Source organism: Sardina pilchardus, chromosome 13, assembly GCF_963854185.1.
Source record: "Sardina pilchardus chromosome 13, fSarPil1.1, whole genome shotgun sequence".
Taxonomy (NCBI): domain Eukaryota; kingdom Metazoa; phylum Chordata; class Actinopteri; order Clupeiformes; family Clupeidae; genus Sardina; species Sardina pilchardus.
Genome location: NC_085006.1, coordinates 1887023 through 1909625, shown reverse-complemented (window position 1 = coordinate 1909625; position 22603 = coordinate 1887023). Strand labels below are relative to the sequence as shown.

General features: G+C 40.8%; 1 protein-coding gene across 2 annotated transcripts in view; it reads right to left on the bottom strand.

The window, feature by feature from the left end:
- The window catches only part of brca2 (BRCA2 DNA repair associated), a 34391-nt gene that overhangs the window by 1094 nt on the left and 10694 nt on the right, over positions 1-22603 (bottom strand). The window contains exons 7-25 of one of the 2 annotated variants that reach the window (XM_062552698.1): positions 22453-22564; positions 22298-22350; positions 21138-21234; positions 19380-20099; positions 15632-19294; positions 15149-15232; positions 13635-13701; positions 12946-13418; positions 12307-12369; positions 12009-12190; positions 11702-11889; positions 5116-5286; positions 4715-5039; positions 4194-4349; positions 3953-4103; positions 3540-3652; positions 1071-1284; positions 482-648; positions 204-342 (exon numbers count right to left, since the gene is read on the bottom strand). In XM_062552698.1, the coding sequence (XP_062408682.1) occupies positions 204-342; positions 482-648; positions 1071-1284; positions 3540-3652; positions 3953-4103; positions 4194-4349; positions 4715-5039; positions 5116-5286; positions 11702-11889; positions 12009-12190; positions 12307-12369; positions 12946-13418; positions 13635-13701; positions 15149-15232; positions 15632-19294; positions 19380-20099; positions 21138-21234; positions 22298-22350; positions 22453-22564 (7138 nt within the window). The remainder of the gene's footprint in view (positions 1-203; positions 343-481; positions 649-1070; positions 1285-3539; positions 3653-3952; positions 4104-4193; positions 4350-4714; positions 5040-5115; positions 5287-11701; positions 11890-12008; positions 12191-12306; positions 12370-12945; positions 13419-13634; positions 13702-15148; positions 15233-15631; positions 19295-19379; positions 20100-21137; positions 21235-22297; positions 22351-22452; positions 22565-22603) is intronic. The other variant, XM_062552699.1, reaches the window with a different exon arrangement.

Here is a 22603-nt window from a genome sequence, read left to right as displayed (position 1 = left end):
TTCCATTTATTGTATACTAAAATCACATTAATTACCCATGTATTCTTCTGAGGTTACTTTGGCTAAAATAATGAGAGTTTTCCAGCCAGCTGCTGTGCTATAGTAGACCCAGAACTGGGTGTACAAAACTGCTAGAACAGGCCAGAAACAAACAAATCAATATTTCAAGATTCAAATTGAAATTATAAAAATAATGAGGGTACCATTTTTGTCACGGATGTAGACGACATATCCTACGACATCCACCTCTCCACAATGAGAGTGGAATAAAGGTCTCTGAAGAGAGTTGAAACTTGGGCACTGACGTGGCTCAAAACATTCTTCTAACAGCTCTGGCACCACCTGAATCAATTCAAGATGACCAGTATATTTTACCTCGTTTGTTCAAATCAGGGATTATTTTCATCCAGTAGTCATTAGCAGTAGTGGTAGAAGCAGTAGCAGTAGTAGTAGTAGTAGAAGCAGAAGCAGAAGCAGTAACCTTCATGTGCTCAAAGTGTGTTTTCTTGGTGGCAGTGAGTTGGATAGCAGCTGTGGTGGCTTTCCGCTTGCCCTCAGATGTGGACAAGTGATAGGCTCTGTATCTACCCCCCTCCTTCAACAGTGAGAGCAACTCCATCGAAGGGCGCCAGATGTTAAGCAGGAAAACTGTAAATCAAGGGTCAAAGACTTTCTTTAAATGTAAACATGGGAGCAGTTTTCACATTGCATTTGTGCTTGCATAATTGCTAAAGGGTTCTCCAATGTTCTCAATGTTTTCTCAATTAGCCTTTTAAAATTATACCAGATTAGTGCAGATAAGTGCAAATTATAACAGAATGTGCCTTTGGGACATTGGATGAGTGGTTGCTGATAATGGGCAATTTAGATATTGCATTAAAGATCAGCCATTTCTTTCTACAACAGTCGAGAACCCTTTTGCAATTATGTAAGCACATAATGTAATCTGAAAATTAATGCCCTGATTAAAAAAAACAATCCAACTGATCTCAGCTGGCATTCTGTTTATAATGGAGTGAAGCTGCAAGTACACAGCCGCGTAGTGTGAGGGTACACATCTGATACAGTACCTGAGCCTTTACTGCTGCTTCTCCGCTGGCTGCTGGCGTCGCAGACTGCAAGTTTCCACACTGGGGTGACATCCCTACTGGCACAACTGGAACTCCCCTGCTCTGCCTCCTGCAAAGCCCGTCGGAAATGGTCCTGCAGCTGCACTTGCCTCCTCTCCTCCAATGAGCGCCTGAAGCTGCACAGACTGGCCAACTGCTCCTCACGCAGGTCAGCCTAACATTACCACAACAATGATGTGAACTGTTTAACTGCATTCTCTAAATATAACAAAATGTTACCTGATTTAGAAGTCTCTATTGGTCAGACATTTATTTGGTCATTTGTCAACCCCACTTTCACTGGTAATCATTGGAATCCTCAGATATGCCCAAACCAAATATCACAGAAAACATTCAATAAAGATTAGAGCAAGTATTACTTGGATCACAAATGTGTACCTGTTCAGACGGATCATATTAAAACCTGCATAAATGGCTTAGGCACAAAGGTGAACATATGGTACTGCAAAGTAGACTGGCTTTGGGCGCTCCAGGTGTGCATGGTGACAAATAGAGGTTTTGACCATTGTGGTATGACAGGTAGATGATTACATGATGTAGAATGCTTACCCTACATCACCACATTTTCACTTGTAACTTATATCACAATTTTGTAAATTATTTCCACAATAAAAAGGTACACAGCAGAGCACTTCTCCAACAGGGTATATAGCATGAACCAAATGTACTCTACCTAAAACAAAAACTACTGATTCATCCAAATGTAGCCTGGGCTTTTAGCTAGATTGTCAGCACACTCAACTACCGTTCCGGGGTGCTGCTGTTTTGCAGCTTCGAGGCATGTGCAGGGCTGAACCGCACTAGTTCACACAAAAGCATTACTAAGTGTAAAGACAAATTAAAAAGGTAAATGATGTTTTAGTTAGCTAAGCAATGTTTCCTCAGGGCAGTTTACCAAATTCAGAAAAAAGTTGGGACACTTTGTTAAAAGTGAATTAAAAAAGCATGCTATGATTGACTGAAAATCACACCATGCCAATCTCTGGGGATGGTGAAAGGTATGTGGTGATGTGGGGTTATTTTAAATCCAAAGGCCAAGGGAACTTCATTAGGGTGCATATCCTGGATCCATGAAATAACTGGCCTTTTAAAATAAAATCTGCCTGCCTCTATGGGAATTTAACACATAGGGTTATCCTATGGGAATTTACACATAGGGGTTCCAATTCTTTTTTTTGTTTTTTTTTGTAAGGCATTAAGATCAATTTTCAAAAGATTATTTTACATTCCTCTTTATAGTAAACTTTAGCATGTTCAAATACTTATGGAGGTAACTGTAGAATATGAGTGGGAAGTCGATTTTGTTCTCATTACGGCTGTCTGTTTAATTGCGCTGAGATTGGCCTTGGTGTTGTGTATTTTTCAAGGGGGTGGTATTTTTTAAGTGTAGCTGGACTAAACAGACTCGTGACCATAGCTTTACTGAACTCTACTCATGGTTTTTCTGGAGCTGCGTCTGCACTACTCACTGTAAGTTTATATCTGAGCAGTTGCATGAGAGCTTCGTGTTGTTGAGGGAATTATTTATGTAGTTGCCATAGTTACAAGTTGGTACTAAGTAGTTATTAGCCATACTGGATAGTGGGAAGTCGACTCTGTTTTCATTACAGCCGTCTATTTAATTGTGCTGAGACTGGCTGTAGTGAGTTTTTCGAGGGAGCGGTCTTCAGCTGGTTTAATCAGGACTAGTATTAGAGTGATTATTTTGCTGGAGCAAAAAAAAAAGTGTCAGCTCTCGTGTGAAGACTTACTTGTGTCAAGATGAATCAAGTCTACCTGTGACGAGCCCACCGAGCAAGGACACAAGCAAGGCACCTCTCAGATAAGTTCACTCTTGTCTCACCTTGTCTTGTTATCTGCAAATCCTACTGGCAATTATGTGCGTTCAACATATCCCTGTATCAAATCAGGTGAGTATGCGTATGCTATGCTAATGTTGAAAGGCAGCAGGCTTCAGTATGTCCTACTTTCTCTGTGGGCCTATGGAGTTGCCAATCTGCAGTGAATAAAGCAACTCCTGCTCTGGTCTCACAGCTATTACTTCAGTTGCTTGCGCTTACAGAGACATGGATTAGGCCAGAAAATACTGCTACACCTACAGCGTTGTCGACCAATTATGCTATGCTATCGTGTATAAAGTCGGTAAGCGGGCTTAACATAATTATGTCTGACCTGCGACCAGAAGTTGTCACTGTTAAGCATCCTGCTACTTGAAAACAAAAAGATGATTTGTTTAGCGCCATCCTATTGCGTGGAGAGGGAATTTGAAAGACAACCATTTATCCCACCCCTCTGATTGAGCCCTGGTATGGCGAGTTCTCAGACCTACAGTAATCAGGCTCGTCAGGCTAATGAATTCCAATTTCACTGTCCCACCCCTGTATGTTCGCCTGTATGTCTGTGACTGACCTGTAGGTACGTTGAGTCAGACTCCATGGCCTCATGAAGTTCCTCCCCGTCTTGTAAAGTTTCCATCTCTCGACGACTAACTATCCGTTTCTGTACACTCCTATTTCTCCTTCCTGCAAGACGAAAGAAGAAGGTTCAGCCAAGCTATGCTGAGAATATACAAGAGATTGGGTTGACATTAGGGCTGGGATAAACGATTATTTTTTAAACGATTAATCTAGCGATTATTTTCTCGATGCATCGATTAATCTAACGATTCATTTTTTCAGTTCGATTCGATTTCGATTCGATTATCGATTATCTTCCGACTAATTGACTAATAGCTATGTATACATGTTGATTTACATATCTGAATGAAATAAAACATGAATGTCTTAACATTGCATTCAATACATATATGGGACGCAAAATACTTTGTTCCTCCTCCTTCTCCAGCTGAGTCTGAATGCGGCTGAAGAGTGACTCCATGGCCTTCTGCTTCTGTTGCTCATGACTCCTGGCTTCCCTTTCCTCAGCACGCTCATTGCGGAAGATGAACACCCCTCCAGCTGTTTTCTCCATCCACTGTTGGGGCGGAAGTCTTACACATCAAATTCCAGTCTCACACACTGATTTCCTTCAGGGGGCCTTGTGTTATGAGAAGACTATTCCTACCTGCATGGGGTAGCTCCTGAGCACCAGTAAATTCACACAGCCCACCACACCTCCATCACTGAACAAGGTGTCTAGCTGGAGCTGGAAAGGGCGTGGGTCACAGTGGTAGCCCAGCCGGGTATCCCACCGTGCTGGTCTGGTGCTGTTGGCTGATATCTACAGTCACCCAGGAGCAAGAGTCAACAGTCAGTAAATGAGAGAGGGAGCTAATGTTTTATCTAACTTAGATGAATAGGCATAAGGCTGTTAGCAAGAATCAAGTTCACTCCATGCAAAACTCACTGACCGAGACCACGTTATCCATTTCGTCCAACCTGTCAATCGTCCCTGAATAGTAATGGGTTATCTGATAAGGTGCACATCTCTAGCAAAACTAGCGGTAACACATGTGAGGAATGTCTCATAGCCTTACCCCTTGCATTTCTCAGACACCCATTTTACAATGTGTCGTGGAGAGCTATGATCAGGGGGAGAGAGGGGGAGAATGTGGCCAATCTGATCTGTTAATGATGCTTTCTCACCTTCAACATCAAAGATTTAGGAGCCTCCAGAGGAGCACAGGCATCCTGAGAGCCCACCAGCTCAGCTCCGTGAGTCACCAGCTTGTCTCCCACACGCAAGCGCCCTCGCTGCAGCAAGGCAGTAAGGGGAGGGTCTAGTGCAGCCCTGACCATGTACCAGCCATCAGTAAGCCAGATGGTGGATACTGGTCCTTCAGTCTTGCTGGTTGTTCCAGAGGTCTCCACATCACACACACACAAGACCAACGTCTTGGCTGGGGAGTCATCTCTCTCCATGATCTTCCTCAGGGCTGATCTCATGCTCCTGTCAACCTCCACATCATACCTGATTAACCCAGTAAAGTCAGCACACCATATCTTGAGCCAGGTTGTCTGTGTGCAGAAATAGGACGGAGCTGTACCTGTACTTTAGCTGCAGTAGCACCTGCTCTGGGGTGAGGCAAAGGCCTCCAAGCTCCTGGGGAAAGGCCCTCTCCATGGAAGCCCTCTTCCACACTATCCAGCGGTAGTGGTTATACACCCATTCCTCACTGATCAGCTGCGGGTCCACACCGGGAGTATCACACAGTGCTCTGGTTAGGAAGGAATTTCACAGAATAGCATACCTATTGAATCTTCTTATAAAATCCTCTGGTAAACAATCCCATAATTGATCATTTAGACAACAAGTTCAAAGGTATACTAAGCAAGTTCAGGTATTTTTAGTACTGTATGCTTCAACTTAGATTTCTTTCGAAATGTTGACAAATTCTGCCCTCAGCATGGATATACGACATAATATATAACCGATACAAAACATAAAAGTTTACTTTTATATGCGCTATGATATGTCAAGCACTGTCAACAGTCACGTTAAAATCGATACAACGCAGCTTCGCTGAAAATAGAAAACCGTTTTCTGAATACTGAGGTGTCGTGGTGGCGGCCATTGTTGGCTAAGGAATATCGTGGATAGTACTGAATAAGAAGTATAGTCTGCTATGCCCCTTCCTGTATATTAGCCCCTGTGTCTCCACCATTAAAATGAGTATTCTTCCAAGAGTAAACTATCTTTTCTCCATGATCCCTGTTACCCCTCCCCCTGGATGGTTCACCTCCCTTAATAGCGCCATCACCAGATTTTATCAGTTTGAGTTCGCTTCAGAGACCGAAACAGAGTGGAGGACTTGGAGCCCCAAACTTTCAATATTATTTTTTAGCACACCAGATCTTACATGTCTGCCATTGGATTAAGAATGATAATCCTCCATGGTTAGACATTGAAAAGATGTTAGCTCGAGGGTCGAGATTGCAGGATCTTTTATTTATGGATAAAACCATTTAAAAAATCTATAGGTTACGATGGTAGTACAATCAACACATCATTACGAGCGTGGTGGAAGACAAATGAAATACTCGATTCTAACTTTTCAGTTTCCACTCATACTCCGCTATGGAACAATCATATGTTTCTAGTGAACAACGAACCTTTGTCTATGCCAATATGGAAGAGGGAAGGGGTAACAGAAATGGGGCATTTATTTAACGATGGGTTCTTTATGTCTTTTAAGCATATTCAAGAGAAATGTAATATTCCAGACCAGTTTCTTTGAATATACAGTTACGGGAAGTGTTTAAGAAATATGTAAACATCAAGAGCTTTAACAACCTCAGTTCTTCCCTGTACGATAAATTGTGCTGTCTAAAGCCAAAGAAAACACTTTCGCAAATGTATAAACTGTTGACATCTAACAAAGAAACATACAATTCCCATACATAAATGGTCCAAGGACATAAAGAATCTACCTAGAGACTTTAACTGGAAAAACATATGTAACAACACATTCTCTATGTCTTGTAATTAGAGCGCATATAACTACAAAACAACTCCATCAAATGGGATTAGGTAGAAAATAGTAAATGTCCACACTGTCCAAATGCTATTGATGATTATTTTCATGCTCTCTGGGACTGTATTTGCATCAAATCTTTTTGGATAAAAGTGATCAACATCTTATCTGAAATACTGAACTGTGACATCCCCTTATGTCCCATTATTGTACTTCTTGGTGACCTGTCTAATTTAGATGTCAATAAGACAGTGAAGCCCTTTATTTTGATTGCTTTCACCATTGCAAAAAAAACAATCTTACTAAACTGGAAAAACAGAGTTAAAATCTCTATAAATCAATGGCTCAATCTTTTAACTAATCACTCAAACCTAGAAAAGCTTAATGCATCTCTGAAAAACAACATAACATCTTACGAAGACTAATGGTCCCCTTTTCTGCAATATTTCCAGTGCTGACCCCTCAGCCAATGAATTCTGACACTACTATATCTCTGTAACAATTGTGAACTGTTGCTGCTCAATATATCTAGTTATGATTAAGTAGCTCTGTAAACAGGCAAACGTTGTCATGAGTATGTCTATGTTAACTCATTCACTGCCATTGACGTCTTTAAACGTCAATTTAGACACATACGTTGACTGCCATTGACGTCTATAGACGTCAAATGCCTTTTTCAATGGGGAGGGCTCCTGGGTGGTCTTGGGAACGATCTGGCAGAGTTTCAGGCTTGTAAACAGACTGTACTAGCGATCCCAACCGCTAGATGACAGCAGTGCCATTTGGATGATTAGTATCTGCCTGCAAAGTGCAGATACAGAGACATGCAACCAGCATGCAACAAGCTAACACTGAAGATCGACCACAGTGGATCTAGTTTGCACGCGATGCATGGAATAAATATGCTTACTTCTTACATCAAGGATGGAAAACACGTGAACGGTATGATCCATTTACATTGGATATTGCTATATAGACTAACAACAACTTTGCTAGTGCTAGCTTGCTAAGTCTACCGTCCTGTTCAGAGTCTTTAGCGACCATCAGAGTCCCTAGCAACCTTGACGAGACTGACGAGATAACAGTGCAATCGTGGTAGACATACTCCTGAATCGCTAACGTTAAAAAGTTGATTTTCACAAAAAGATCGTTTTCTCCATGTTTTGGTCAAAAACAGGTGTTTTTAGCAAAACTAACCCATGTTCTACTGACGATTACTAAAGAACGGAAAACGATAGAAACAAACCGTTTTTTCCTGGTGAAAGAAGAGAGTCTACTCTTTCATTTGGTACCTTCGGTGTTTACATAGTCATAAAGCTCACCGTTCGGTGGATCTTGGAAAAACAGTCAAAATGCTGTAAAACGTCTGGCAGTATGGAGCGCTCTGCACTGAAAATCGCTGGCAGCCAATGAGTTAAATGTTGTCATTGTGTATCTTTGTGCGTCATTTATATAATAATAAAAAAGAAAAAGAAAATGAAAATGTTAAGAAAATGTTCAAATTCCACTTTGGATATCACTGGGTTAAAGGAGTCATAGAACGCATTTTTTGACCATTACAAATTGATCTTTGAGCCTAAATAATGTCATATGTAAATTTGTGGGGCTGAAAACGCCCCAGGAGCACTGCTAGATCGCCTAATACAAGGTCATAAATAAGCCTTGCAATGAAACAGTTTGTTTTTCCCGCCCACTCAGCAAGTTCATGAATATTCAAATGAGATGCACGCTGATTGGTCTATTGGCCGATATGTCCTGAAAGTTGATTGGCTCAATCCACCGGTCTGAAGCTAGAGCAAAGTGAAACCAAAGATCCTTAAGGCGGAGCAAGATACTTCATGAGAAGCCACTTCCTGGAACCCGAATCGCAAGAGGGGGGGTCAAAATCCCCCTTTATGCCAGAGACACTTATATATGAGGAGACACTGCACTGGAAAAATCGCCCATTGAAAAGCATGGGGTAACTTCGTAACGCGAAAGATGGCGGTTGTTTACAGCGGTTGGCTATGGTTTGCACGTCCCGCCTCTTCCAGTGCCGTTGCTCCAATCATTTGGCCGATCCTTGGCGGTCACGCTTTTTGAAAGCTGCGTCGTGAAGAACAGAGCATGCGCAGTCCAAAATTACCAGTAAGAAAAAGGCTTTTAAAGCGTTAATTTGATACAAAACCACCAAACCTTTTCAGCGATTTTAGTCAGATTTTCATCGCGATTTCAAACATGTGATTTTTATGTCTCTTACACCTCGGAACACGGACATCCAGCTCTCTCCCCATTCATTTAGATAGAGCCTGGTCTTGTTCCGGTCAAAGTCGCTGCCCGACCCCATGGCCAATATGGCTGCCGAGTGACGTGACTTGCTTTAAAAAGACTTTGTTTATGCAGAGCAGAGGCAGCAACTGTTCCATTGAAGTCTATGGACATAGATCAGAATTTAATGTATATGCTAAGATCTCCATTCTCTAGAGTAAGGAATGTGAATTTTGGGCACTGTTTCATGACCCTCAACCCCTTCTGACCACTTCAGGTACATTTTTAGCATTTTTGAGCATTCCAGTCTGGAGAAAATCGACTTTATATCAGGTGTGCCCCTCTTGTTTACTGCTGATGTTGGCCAGTTGCTACGTAGCCTACACTCTGCCTTGACAACACATTAGCCAGCCAGCTGAACCAAATCCTGATTTGTGCTAACAACGATCAGATGGCGCTGGGGTAACTTAATGAGAGCAGCGACATACATGTATTTCCATTATTCCATTCATTGAAAGTGTACATGCTTTGTGTGTGTTATTTTCCATATTAGAATTAATACATGTAGAAGGCTTGAAAGAGCAGCAAGATTATTTTGGAACATCATCAAGCAACTGATAGCAATTGCACTGATAATCGAGTGCTTGATTTTATACACCTCAGGAAATTGACCTGATGAAACCCATGACTACGTCAATGACACGCATGACACACCCCCTTTATGCAGAGGAAGTGATCCCCGTTTTGCGCCCATAGACATGAACTACGACGACGTATCTTGCTCCGCCTTAAGGATCTTTGGTGAAACTACGTTTACTGCTGGTAAATAAAGCCAAAGTCTTTGATAAAGCTATCAACAATGGATTTAAATAAGGAATACAGCCGTACATGTATAAACTGAGTCAGAAGAAGGTTCTGACGAAGATGAAGTGCAGCAGATTCCCCAACAGAATGAATGTGTTAGATTGGTAAGTTTTATCAGTACATTTCTTAGTATAGTAACTCTCCAAAGTTAGCTGTAATAACGCTAGCATTACAACGTCTCTGCCATAGACCACATATCTAGATACTAGCATCGTAAGAGCAGTTTAACAAGAATTATTAATCGAAGGTATGCAAATGAGAGGGGGTGTATCTAAAGGGGGATGGGCGCCTATTACGTGTTATCTGAGCTCTGTTCAGATTGGAGCATTTCAACACGGCTGTTTCTATTTTCCAATTTGCATACGAAAGCAGGCGGGGGACGCGGTAAAGTCTTTGGTGTTGTCCTTTGGACACTGCTCGCAGCCTAAATTCAACAGGAACAAGGTGAATGTGGTTTTGAATTCTAGGACTCCTTTAAAAAGTGGTGTGCAAGATGCAGTGGTGGACAGTAACGAAGTACATGTAATTCGTTACAATACTTAAGTAGCATATTGATGTATCTGTACTTTACTTAAGTATTTATATTTGGTGAGACTTTGTACTTTGACTTCACTACATTTTTAAGTGAAAACTCGTACTTTTACTCCGTTACGTTTATGAAAACCCTCTCGTTCCATTGTGGCAAAGCGAATCACGTGTCCAAACTGCGTCCTGCACGCACTTCAGTGCGGCCCGCCGAGCATGCATTAGTTTAGATCTGGCCCGCCACGCACTTAGGCTATAATTGGCTTTTTGCTAAAAAAAATTCCAGCAACAACGTTGTGGTTAACATTACTGCAAACTAACACTCTTCTTAGAGAACGTTTACATTTACAATGTCAATATCAATGTTACATAGAGATGAAAGCCTACTCTTTGAAATGTCTATTGCAGCAAATCTAATTTACGTGTTTGTTACTCATAACGTAATTGGGAACGTGCGAGCGTGCATGAAAGGGAGAGATAGGGACTGATATCTCCGCTTTATAAAGGGCAGCCACTAAGTGGGGCCGGCAAGTGTCTTAAAGTGACAGTGTACCATTTATAAATGAATCAAACAGCATCATAGTTCTTAACAAATTTATTTTCTACAACAAAATTACTTTGTCATTATTATCATAGTGGGGGGGGGGGGGGCTAAGGACATCAATTCTCTTTGTGATTGAAGAATGTATCGTACATAAATAAATGTTCTTCCTAAATGCTAGGGGGAAGGAAGTATTTGACCCATTATGTAACCCTATGGGAATTTAACACAGGGGCAGATAGATTTTTATTTTTAAAGGACAGCTATTTCATGGATCCAGGATATATGCATCCTGATAAAGTTCCCTTGGCCGTTGGAATTAAAATAGCCCCATATCATCATACCCTTCACCATAGCTAGAGATTGGCATGGTGCTTTTTCCAGTATAGGCCTATTAGCCTGTTTGATTTGCATTGAGCTCAATGAGCATCAAACAGGCTAATAGGCCTCCTGGAAAAAGCACCATGGCAATCTGTTTGTTTGCAGTTTGATTTTTACTCATTTTTTGAATTAAGGCATCAAGATCAATTGTCAAATGATGATTTTATATTTCTCTTTTTAGGCAACTTTAGCATGGTATCAAATACATGTTCTCCCTACTGTAGATAGCTTCTAAGCAAATAGACAAATGTAAGAAACTATTTGAAGAGTGGCATTAGTATTTCACCTTATAAGCTGATTTAGCAGGAGCTTTGATGTGAAAATGATCAATTATAATTATAATTAAGCCATTAGAACCATAATTCATTGAAATACTTTTACTTTTAATACTTAAGTATATGTGAAGGCAAATACTTTTATACTTCTACTTAAGTGAAAATTCAAAGTGGGTACTTTCACTTTTACTCAAGTAATATTTGACAGAAGGTATCTATACTTTCACTTAAGTACATAATCAATGTACTTCGTCCACCACTGGCAAGATGGGGATGTTTTCCAATAAAATATTGATCCCACACTGACAGCATTTCTCAGTCCTACCTGTAAAATTGCTCTTTTCCCAGCATTCCCCTGTGGTCTGGGATGAGCCAGCCTCCATCAGCCAGCTGAACTCCACCAGCTTGACTGAGTGTCTCCCACTTGAAGAAGTGCTTCCATGGAAACTTGAAAGACTTGGCACTACCACTAATGACCTGGCACACCTCAGAGGGCACTCCATACATATACAACTGATAAAAGAAAATGCCAGAAATGACCAGAAAGTATATACCAGATGCACAGAACTCATGTACAACTACCACAAACCATATGCAATGTGCTTAAAGTAAACTCCAAATATGACTCCTACCCTTCCCTCTGAGTGCTGTCTTGGACACTTGTATCCCACAGCAGCTCGGAGTGAGACTCTGGCTACACCAGATGTCTTTGCAAGAAAGAGGCTTCCTGGAAGAGGTCTGATTGTGTGCCGTTTCTTTCTGATCCTCATGTCCTGCATGTCTCTAGCCAGTTGTATACAACGCAAGGCTTCCTCTAAAGCAGGGGGAAAACATAAAACAGCATTCAGAAACTCTACAGTATATCTGTTGCAATTCTACATAGACAGGTCCAACATAAACTGATTTATCTAGCCTGGGGACCACACAAACCTGAGGGCACATGGATTTGCTCTGGCAGATCCCGTCTGGCCACTCTCCCACTGGTAGTGGTTTCTAAAAATCACAGAAATCATAACCACTTACTCAACTTGGGCCGGACATCACACAATGACAGAGGACAGTTGATACCACATTTGTGTACAACAATGGCTGTACTGATGGCATTGGTATAAAACGACAAGTATTTTCGTAGCAACTGAGTAAATAACTGCATTTAAAACAAAGGTTTACAAGAAAGATGTGTTCACTGTGCTGCTTATCTGTTTTTATATGCTGGTTTTAGCTTAATTTTATGCTACTTTTAACTTCCTCTATGGTGTTACTTTTATCCTTTTTTGTGTGTGTGCGTGTGTGTGTATGCATTGTAGCACTTTGAGATCATTTATTTGATGTAAAGCGCAATATAAATAAAATGTATTATTATTATTATTATTATTATTATTATTATTATTATTATTATTATTATGCTGAAAGGGTGTGGTAGGGGTATTATGTACCAACTTAAGCTTAATTTCACTAATGACTAAAAACTGACAGGGTCAATTCTAAATAGAGACAGAATGCGATTTATCATTTAAGTATACAGTACAATAGAAGTTGGGTTTAGATTCAGCGTCAGCGTAAGGTTACCTGAGGGGCTAGGCGATTTATAAACTTCTGTGTGTACATCTGTGTTCAGCGGCTCATGATTAAGGCCATGCTCAACCTTGTGGTTGAGATCATCCCCATCTTTGCATGGAAAAATCCTGCTGTGGCTTGAGTCTGAAAGGGCGGAGCAGTTCTGAATGCAAGCGTCAGCATGAGTGCAAATCTTTTTCATCAGAGGAACAAAACCATTGCATTCTTTATGCATCTCTGTGTGGCTGTCAGATCCAGCAACAGGGTCAAAGGGACTTTTGCAGTCATTTGCTTTTGTTTTGAATGGTGGCACAAAAACCCTTGGTGCTCTATGGGCCAGTGATCTCTCCCCTTTCTGATTTTCAGGATTTGTTTGTTTAATAAAAGGGGGCACAAACACTGGCAACTTTTCCTGCTGTTTGGCATAGGACACTGGAGTAGTCAACCCTGGTTCTTCATTTATCCTCTTTGGTGTCATAATAGTCCTAAGTCAAACCAGATAACAATATGTTAAGGGAAAAGTTACATTTCAATCATTTGGCGGACTTTTTTTGTTCAAAGTCAAATAGAAAACAACTGAGAAAAGAACACTAACAACAGTGAGAAATTCGGCATGCATAACAACAACATTTGTGAGTCAATATTAAACAAATACAAGAAGTATAGTTCTTAGTACCATAATGCATTAAAATAAATCCTACCTATGCGGTTGAGTGGTATTTGGCTTTAGTGACATATTGCATGTCACTGTCCGATCATTCAAAACCCCTGAAAAAAAAAAAAAATATATATAATAATAAGTATACCAACAGATTGGCATGGTGTTTTTTTCCAGTTAGCCTATTAGCTGGTTTCATGCTCATTGAGCTCAATGCAAATCAAACTCTCTATTGGTATGGTATGGTGAAAGGTATGTGATGATGTGGGGCTAGTTTAATTCCAAAGGCTAAAAACAAAAAATCTAAATTTTCCATCTCCCCTCAAAACAATTGATATTTACCCTTTTCCCGTTCATCCAGCCATTCTGTGAGTCTGGCAATACAACTCTTAGCTCCAGCCTAACATAGATCATTGAATCGGTGTAGACCATTAGCATCTCACCTATTAGCATCATGCTTAAAGTGACTATGATTTTCCCATTTAAAACTTGTCTCTTCTCAAGTTGGAAAGTGCAATAAGACAAGCTGAAAATGAAACCTGCCGATTTTCTAGGCTGATTTGACATGGAACTACACTCTCATTCTGCCGTAATAATCAAGGAAAGTTGCAAACGTACTATGGGCACAGTGATATCACACACTAGTACTGCTTGTTGCATATGGGGACTATTTTCAGGTGCTGCGTGAGATCACTGCGTCCATGGTACTTTCCTTGATTATTACGCCAGAATGAGAATGTAGTTCATGTCAAATCAGCCTATAAAATCGCCAGGTTTCATTTTCAGTTTGTCTTATTGCACTTTCTAACTTGAGAGGAGATTTAAATGGGAAGATTACTGGAAATTTTAGTCACTTTTAAGCGTGATGCTAGCAGGCAAGATGCTCATGGTCTAAACCGATTCAATGATCTATGCTAGGCTGGATCTAAAAGTTGCATCGCCAGACTCACAGAACGGCTGGATGAGCGGAAAAAAGGTAAATATTTTTTTTTCCTCGAGGGGAGGTGGAAAATGAGCCTAATTGCCCAAAAGGTGGAGTATCCCTTTAACACTAGAAGCGCCGTGCCGTTCTGACCCACTTTAGGCGCCGGTACAGCCCACGCACCCGACTTGTCGTAAAGACATTTATTAGCTAACAACAGTTCAAGACTACGGCCGGAGACCCAGTAGGCCATCGCCCTAAGTGGTGCGCTGACGATGGGTCTCCGGCCGTAGTCTTGAACTGTTCTTAGCTAATAAATGTCTTACCATGCTTCATAATCTCTGAAACTGCCTTTGTCTGCATGATACTGAATTTTCTTACTTCAGCGCTTCAAGTAATACGTCTCAGCGGTCAAATGACCGGCGCTTGGCGCTTCTAGTGTTAAGGAAGAACATTTGCTTATTTACGACATACTGTTCATTCACAAAGAAAATTGGTGTCCTTGGTTGGATATTTCCTCATTGTTTTACTTAAGGCATCAAGATCAATTTACAAAAGATGATTTAATATCCCTCTTTTTAGTCAAAAGAAAGAAGCCTTACAACGACAACCAGTTTCAAAATCATGCATTATACCATTTGGGGAGCTTTTCAAAGGCACAAGGGTTCTCTTTGACTTGCTAAACGCTGTTAGAAGACATCTTTTCAGAGGAGGCTGATCTGAAAGAGGGACAATGATAAGATTTTTTTTTATAGCAATCATGACTATGCTATTTGTTTGCTAACACTATGTCCTAACTGCATGCGATGCGTCATCAGTGCAATTACAATGTTCTCAATTGAAATGTGACGTGACACTGCTGTGCAGCATGAAGCAGTGCATCATTTTGAGCAGAAATTTGGTTGGACGCCCCATTTCAATTTTTTTTTTTGTCAATAGAATGGCAGATTTTAATGGATTCAGTGTGGACAAAGACTAAAGACAGATCCTTGCTTGCGGTTAGGACACATTTGCCATACGTCATGTCACATGTTTTCCATTATGGAGCACTTGAAACAACTTTAAATTACATTTATATTACACTTTTACATTTTTAAACCTTCAAAAATGTTCTGTACCTTTAGAATAATCATATTCCCAATCTCGTTTTCCACTCCGTCTTTTTTCCAAACGTAGATTTACTGGACTTGCACCTGATGTCCCATGGAGAGTATCATCATGAAGATCTTCATCCTCCAGTAAGGCCTTAGTGCAAGCATCAGCTTCCTGTTCAAAGTATCTTTGCTGGGTTGTGGTGCAATTACTCAGACCATCAGACTGAATGCTCAACCCAGAGGAGTCTCTTTTAGGTGGTCCTGACCAATAGGAAATGTTGCACTGGTTTCTCTCAGAGTCTGAGGGTACTGCAGGTTCTGGGTGTTTTTCTGGTGCAATGTCAAAATTCCTTTTAGGTAGTGTTTCAACACCACATGTCTCCAACTGCTTATATGCCTCCTTCAAAGCTTTCTTTGATACAGCAACATCTTTACCACTTGCTGTGCTAAATCCAAAAGATACGATTGAATGTTCTCCACATTTTGAGTCTTCATTTTGGGTCTCTGTTGCAATGTTACAAGTACTCAAAATATTGCTTGCCTTAAGGTCAGTATGGCAGGAATTCTTTGTGAGTTGTCCACAACTGATAGCTGGAACATGACTGCAATCATCAAATTTAACATCACATTTAATTGACTTGGCAGACATGGACAGAGATTTGCTATTTGTTTCATAAAAATGCCGGCCTCGGTCCTGCAGATCCATTTGTTCATCATGCTGCAAAACATCTATTAAGGGCTCCGAATCTTCTGGTCTTAGGCTTTCATCAAACAGGTGCTTGGCACGTTCAATAGCAATGCTGCATAAGGACACAAGTTTGCCACTTGCAGTGCTGAACCCACAATTGGTGACTCTTGGGTTATTGATTGAATGTTCACTTATACCAACATCCCCACTTGTTACTAGAGCAGATCCAGTTATCACATCCTCAGAGGTACTACCAAGGAGACTGTCAGCATAATCTTTATCTTGTCCATTTTTGGGAGCATGCTTAATTTTGATACAATTTATGTTTGATGATGAATCGCAATCGGCTAATAGTGCTTTCACAGCTTGAACTGACTCAGCTGAAACAGATATTCCTTTACCACTTGCTGTGCTGAATCCAAAACAGTCTTGCTCACTGTTTCTTTGCACTGGTGGAAGTTTTACTGTAGAACCATTACCATGTTCTAAGCCTTGTGGCTGTATACATTCATTTAAAAGCTGTTGTGCTTTCTGAAGTGCAGTACTAGACACAGATATGTGTTTCCCACCTGCTGTACTAAATCCAAAGCTTTTTCTTGAATCCCTGTGATCCATGTCTGTTTTGTGTTCCCTTTTTCCTGGCATATCACTATGAGAGGAATTTCCACTGTCAATGAACAAATCTACACCCTCCCCAATAGGTTTTCCAGAAAATAAGACTTCAGGATTTTTAGTAACCGGCAGCGTTTTCCCTGAAGAGTTTGTAAAATCACTTACATGTTTATCAGCGTCACCATGGCCATTCTCTGCAGTCTCACTCAAAATACTCCTTGCTTTTACCAATGCATTTTCAGATACAAGCACAGATTTCCCCCTCGCAGTTCTGAAACCAGAGTCTTTTTTGACTGGACCGGACTCCAATGGAGCGTCTTGTATCGTTTCTATGTAGGTTGACTTCACTGGACATCCAACACGGTCTGTTAAAGTCGCTGCATCCTGATGGGCTTTTGTAGAAACACACACACTTTTCTGACTTACTGTCCTGTATCCTTTCTTAGACTTGATATCAACAACTTGAGTTACTGAATTTGCATTTTGTTGACTAGATACACACTCATATGACCGATGTATCTTGTCCAGATGATTCTTGACATTTGGTAATGCCTCTACAGATGCACAAACCATCTTGGTGCCTTCTGTGCTGAGGTCACATGACTGTCCACCAATATCAGCTTTGAGTGTAATCCCTGTAATGGAAGTTTTGAGTGTAGATTCTTCTTGTGCTGTCGGAGCTCCACTTACATTTTTTCCATGTTTATGTGTTGTGGCATTTATATCACTGAGCTCTTTGAGTGGCTTGTTGTGGTCAGAATCAGTACAGTCACTCAAAAGTGCCTTTGCCTGAAGGAGTGCAGTTTCAGACACAAGAACCTTCCTGCCTCCCGCGGTTCTGAATCCACAGAGGTTTTCCTCTGAGCAAGAAACAGCTGAATTGAGTGCTACACTGGAGTTAATCTTCAATATAGTTTTACCAAAAACACCTTCATCCCCAGACTGCCTAGTTCTACTGAGGCCACCTTTGGGTTCTTCTTTAATGCAAGGATCACTGGCAGAACTACAGTTCTCCAATGACTTATTTTTTCTCCCAGAGGTGTCTATGAACTCATGATTGTTGATCATTCCAGCACAGCTGTCCTGACTTCTACCAAAATCATTGCCCTGCACATTCACTACATTTTCCACTGAAGTGTTTAATTCAGTTTTAAAGTCTGACAGTGATATTTCATCTACCGATATATTTTCAACCCTGACATGTAAAACATTGTTTAATTTAACACCACCTCTTTGCATAGACGTATGATGTTCTATGTCATTGCTAAAACTATCATCAAAGTTGATGCCTGTCAGAATATCTGGGTCCCACTCTCTCTCCCCTGTCTTGACTTGTGTGAACTCACACTGGCTGTTTGCATCCTCTAGCAGGCTGCAGAGCTCAGACACGTCTGCTTTTTGTGATGCCGTTAAGGCTGAGCAAGCATCAGCTGAACTGAGAGGAAGTACCAGCGGAGGTGATATGCTCTTCATATCAAAGTCTGACTCAAGGACCCGTGGTTTTCCACTAACCTCTTTTAACTGGACTCCAATGAGGTTATCTATTGAGGCTTCATCTTCTAATTCCCTGAACATTTTCTTGGCTTTCAAGAGACTCAATGAAGAGACATTTATTCTTCTATCTGTGGCGGTTTTGAAACCACACACATCCAATGGGTAATGAGGAGTACAGATCTTATTTCTGTCAGGTAGGAGTCTAGTGGTCTTCTGCCCTGAGCGGGGCACATGGCTGAGATGGCTCCTCTTTCTACAATCCTGAGTGCCCTCATTGTTGTCCGATCGGTCTCTATTATGTAGGGCAGTAACGTCTGTGAGATCAGCTTCAGCAAATTCACTCAGCAATGATTTTGCCACATTTACAGCTTCCTGTGGAAGAGATATAGTCTTCCCATTGGCCTTTTTGAAACCAGAAAAGGCTTGGCTTTGAGACGCTGTGAAACACCTGGATGCCTCATATCCTGTAGCAGAATGACCATAACTGGAGGTTATGGTGTTGTTGTGTTTGGGTGTTTGACACTCTAATGCTTGGTAAACATTGTTACTTATGTCAAGCTGTGACAGAATGCCATTCTGTCCAATGATGGAAGAGTCACTTTGCGTATCAAATGGGCCGGTCTGGCGTTCACATAGTGGCTTAGGTCCAGCATCCATGTTCATTGCTGGAGCAGGACTGGGGGAGCTTTGGCCCAGCACCACTTCCTCATGCTTCACAGATGATGTGCTTGGGCAGATGTCTTGACTAAAATCTTCCGCAAATGCCTTGCACAGCTGCGACATGTCAACATCCTTTTGAGAAGTTGTAGAGTGACAAACTTGGCTTCTGCTTCTGTGTGCATTTGGTGTTTGCTGTTGTGTTCTTTCAGCTGATTGTCGACTTTCAAGCATGTCTGAAAAACAACAACTTAATGACAAAAAATATACTAGAAATATGAACAACAAATTGGTCTTTCTTTACAAAATGAAAAACCTTACCAGAGTATGGCACAGTTTGATACTGATGAAGAGGTTTGTAGAACCGCTGCCTGACATCTTGACTTGAGGATGCAGAGTTTCCTGCAGAGTAAATACATTTCTTGGGTTTCCTACATGAGGATGGTGCACATGAGGCATCCAGTGTGGAAACAAACACTTGAGGCGCATTCAATCGTATGTCTGACAGGGACTTCTGCCCATCTATAGCATGCACTAAAGATGTCTGAGAGGCAGAATCATGCTTTTGATGCTGCATATGCTGTAGGTGTTGAGCATGCTGGTTAGTAGATGAATCACATGAGCGAACCTGCTCTACATTAGAATCTGAAATCTCAGACAAGCTTAATGGAGTCCACTGTGTAATTCCACAGTCTCTCTTCTTCAGGGGACAGCTGATCTCTCCTGGCTTGGCGATATCACTGACAGGCAAGTCTGGCTTTGTACCTCCATCCGGATTTCTATGAGCCATTGTTGCGTCCGGAGCCAGAGGAGCTTCTTGTGATGCAGAGGTTAACCTCCTCTTCACCTGCTCTCTGGTCCTCACCCTTTGCAGGGATGAATTCCTGCTGGTGAAGAGGAAGGAAAGGACTTCCTCAGTGCCATCAAGAACACTTTCCACGGTTGTCCGCAGTTCTCCATCCTCTATTGCATCAGGAACCGTCCGCTTCCACCCACAGTTGACATAATTATCTTCCTCAGGAGAGCAGTCAATCTTCTTTTCTATAAACAGATAATGAACAATAATAAACAAATAATAATAATAATAATAATAATAATAATAATAATAATACATTACATATATATTATACAGTGGGTATAGTAAGTATTCACACCCATGCTAAAGTTGACTAAAAAGAGGAATATAAAATCATCTTTTGAGAATTGATTGTAATGCCTTTATTCAAAAAATGAGTAAAAATCAAACCGCTAAGGACACTAATTTTCTTTGTGATTGAAGAATGTATCGTAAATAGATAAATGTTCTTCCTTAAATACAGGTTGCATAAGTATTCAACCCCTATGTTAAATTCCCATAGGAGCAGGAGGATTTTTTATATGTTTTTATTTTTAAAGGCCAGCTATTTAATGGATCCAGGATATTATGCATCCTGATAAAGTTCCCTTGGCCTTTGCAATTAAAATAGCCCCACATCATCACATACCCTTCACCATAGATAGAGATTGGCATGGTGCTTTTTCCAGTTAGCCTATTAGCCTGTTTGATTTGCATTGAGCTCAATGAGCATCAAACAGGCTAATTGGCTAACTGTAAAAAGCACCATGCCAATCTCTAGCTATGGTGAAGGGTATGTGATGATGTGGGTCTATTTTAATTCCAAAGGCCAAGGGAACTTTATCAGGATGCATAATATCCTGGATCCATGAAATAGCTGGCCTTTAAAAATAAAAACATATAAAAAATCCTCCTGCTCCTATGGGAATTTAACATAGGGGTTGAATACTTATGCAACCTGTATTTAAGGAAGAACATTTATCTATTTACGATACATTCTTCAATCACAAAGAAAATTAGTGTCCTTAGCGGTTTGATTTTTACTCATTTTTTGAATTAAGGCATTACAATCAATTCTCAAAAGATGATTTTATATTCCTCTTTTTAGTCAACTTTAGCATGGGTGTGAATACTTACTATACCCACTGTATATATAATAATAAATCTGAACACGGGACATTTGCAGCTACACCCATTTACAATTTAGCAAATTAGCACTGCTTAACACTGCTTAGCCCTGTCACCTTTGTCACCTTTCGCCTCCTCAATGAATGGCCTGTCTTCTTCTGATGCTTCCAAGATATCATCTTTGAAGACTGGAGGAAAAAGCTGACGCACAAACTAGAAGAGAAAAAATATTTATCCTCAAATAGTTTCATCGATTGAGTACAAATGGCTTTCATTTTGTATGGTTACAGCTACAGCAACAAAGAGGATTGACTGAAGATTTTTTTGGTATTGGATTATCAAGGATTTGTCTCTTTATGTTGCTGATCGGATCTTAAACAAGGAATTGAAGAATTTTTGTATTAAAATAAGTTTTTATTCATCATTTTTCTTATAAGTGCAACACTCATAAATCACCAATTATAGGCGTATTCACACCTGCCTTGTTTAGTTCGATTAAAACAAATTCAAGTTAATTTTTTGCTTGGTTCGGGCCTTTTTGACTGGTGTGAATACAATCACTCGAACTCTGGTGCGGACCAAACAAGCGGACCGAGACCCAGCTGAGGAGGTGGTCTCGGAGCGGTTCCTATCGAACCCTGGTGCGGTTTGTTTATGGTGTGAAAGCAGCCCGACCTCCATCCGACCCAGTTGCAGAAATCTACCTTTTTTGGATCCCGTAGTTTTCACGCATTATGGGATATGTAGGATAGCTCAGTGACACACAACAGCTGTACGCTGTAGGCTCACGTTTTTTTTGGCAATGATTTTGCATCTCCTACCTGTCCGTCTTCCGTAGGCCTGCTGTTAGTGTAGCATGTTGGACACACATGAGAGCTCTCCTTCTCAGCTGTTTTGCTGCACGTCTTCGTCATTGCAAAATTACGAGCATGATATTGTTAAACTCATGTTGCATCAAACGGTCTTGACGCTCGAGCACTTCTGCAAAGCTGTAACTGTATTAAACTACATTGCTAGGATAATAACGAGTACAGTACGCAACGTTTCCAAATATTTACGTGTGCCAACTTTGACTTTGGCTTCCTTATTCTTTACCCCGCCTACACGTTTACCGGCAAATGGTTGAACGACCTTAGCACATGTGTAATTAATACATGTTGCAATTAATCACAGTGTGAAAGAAAAAAAAAAAGAAAAAAAAAATTGGTCTGGACCAAAGCAAGTGAACTAACGGACCTTCCTGGTGTGAATACACCCTAAATGTTATGATACTTACAACTACCCTATCTGCAGAAGTCTTGACAGCTGAGCTTGGATCTTGTCTCTTAGCTGCACCAAAGTGAAGAAAAGATGAGAAAGCAAATATAAGCAGATCAGCAAATATAAATGAATACATTAATAAAACTTAAAATTGTTAAAATACACTCTTACATAAAATGAGGGTTGGTGTCAGTGATGATGGGGTGTTTAAAGAACTGCTCCAGGACAGGTCCGGATTGATCTGGGCACCAAGGCTTTCCGAAATTCGCTGTGCAACTTTAGACTTACATATGAAACACAAAAATAGGGCTGTTGGCATTCC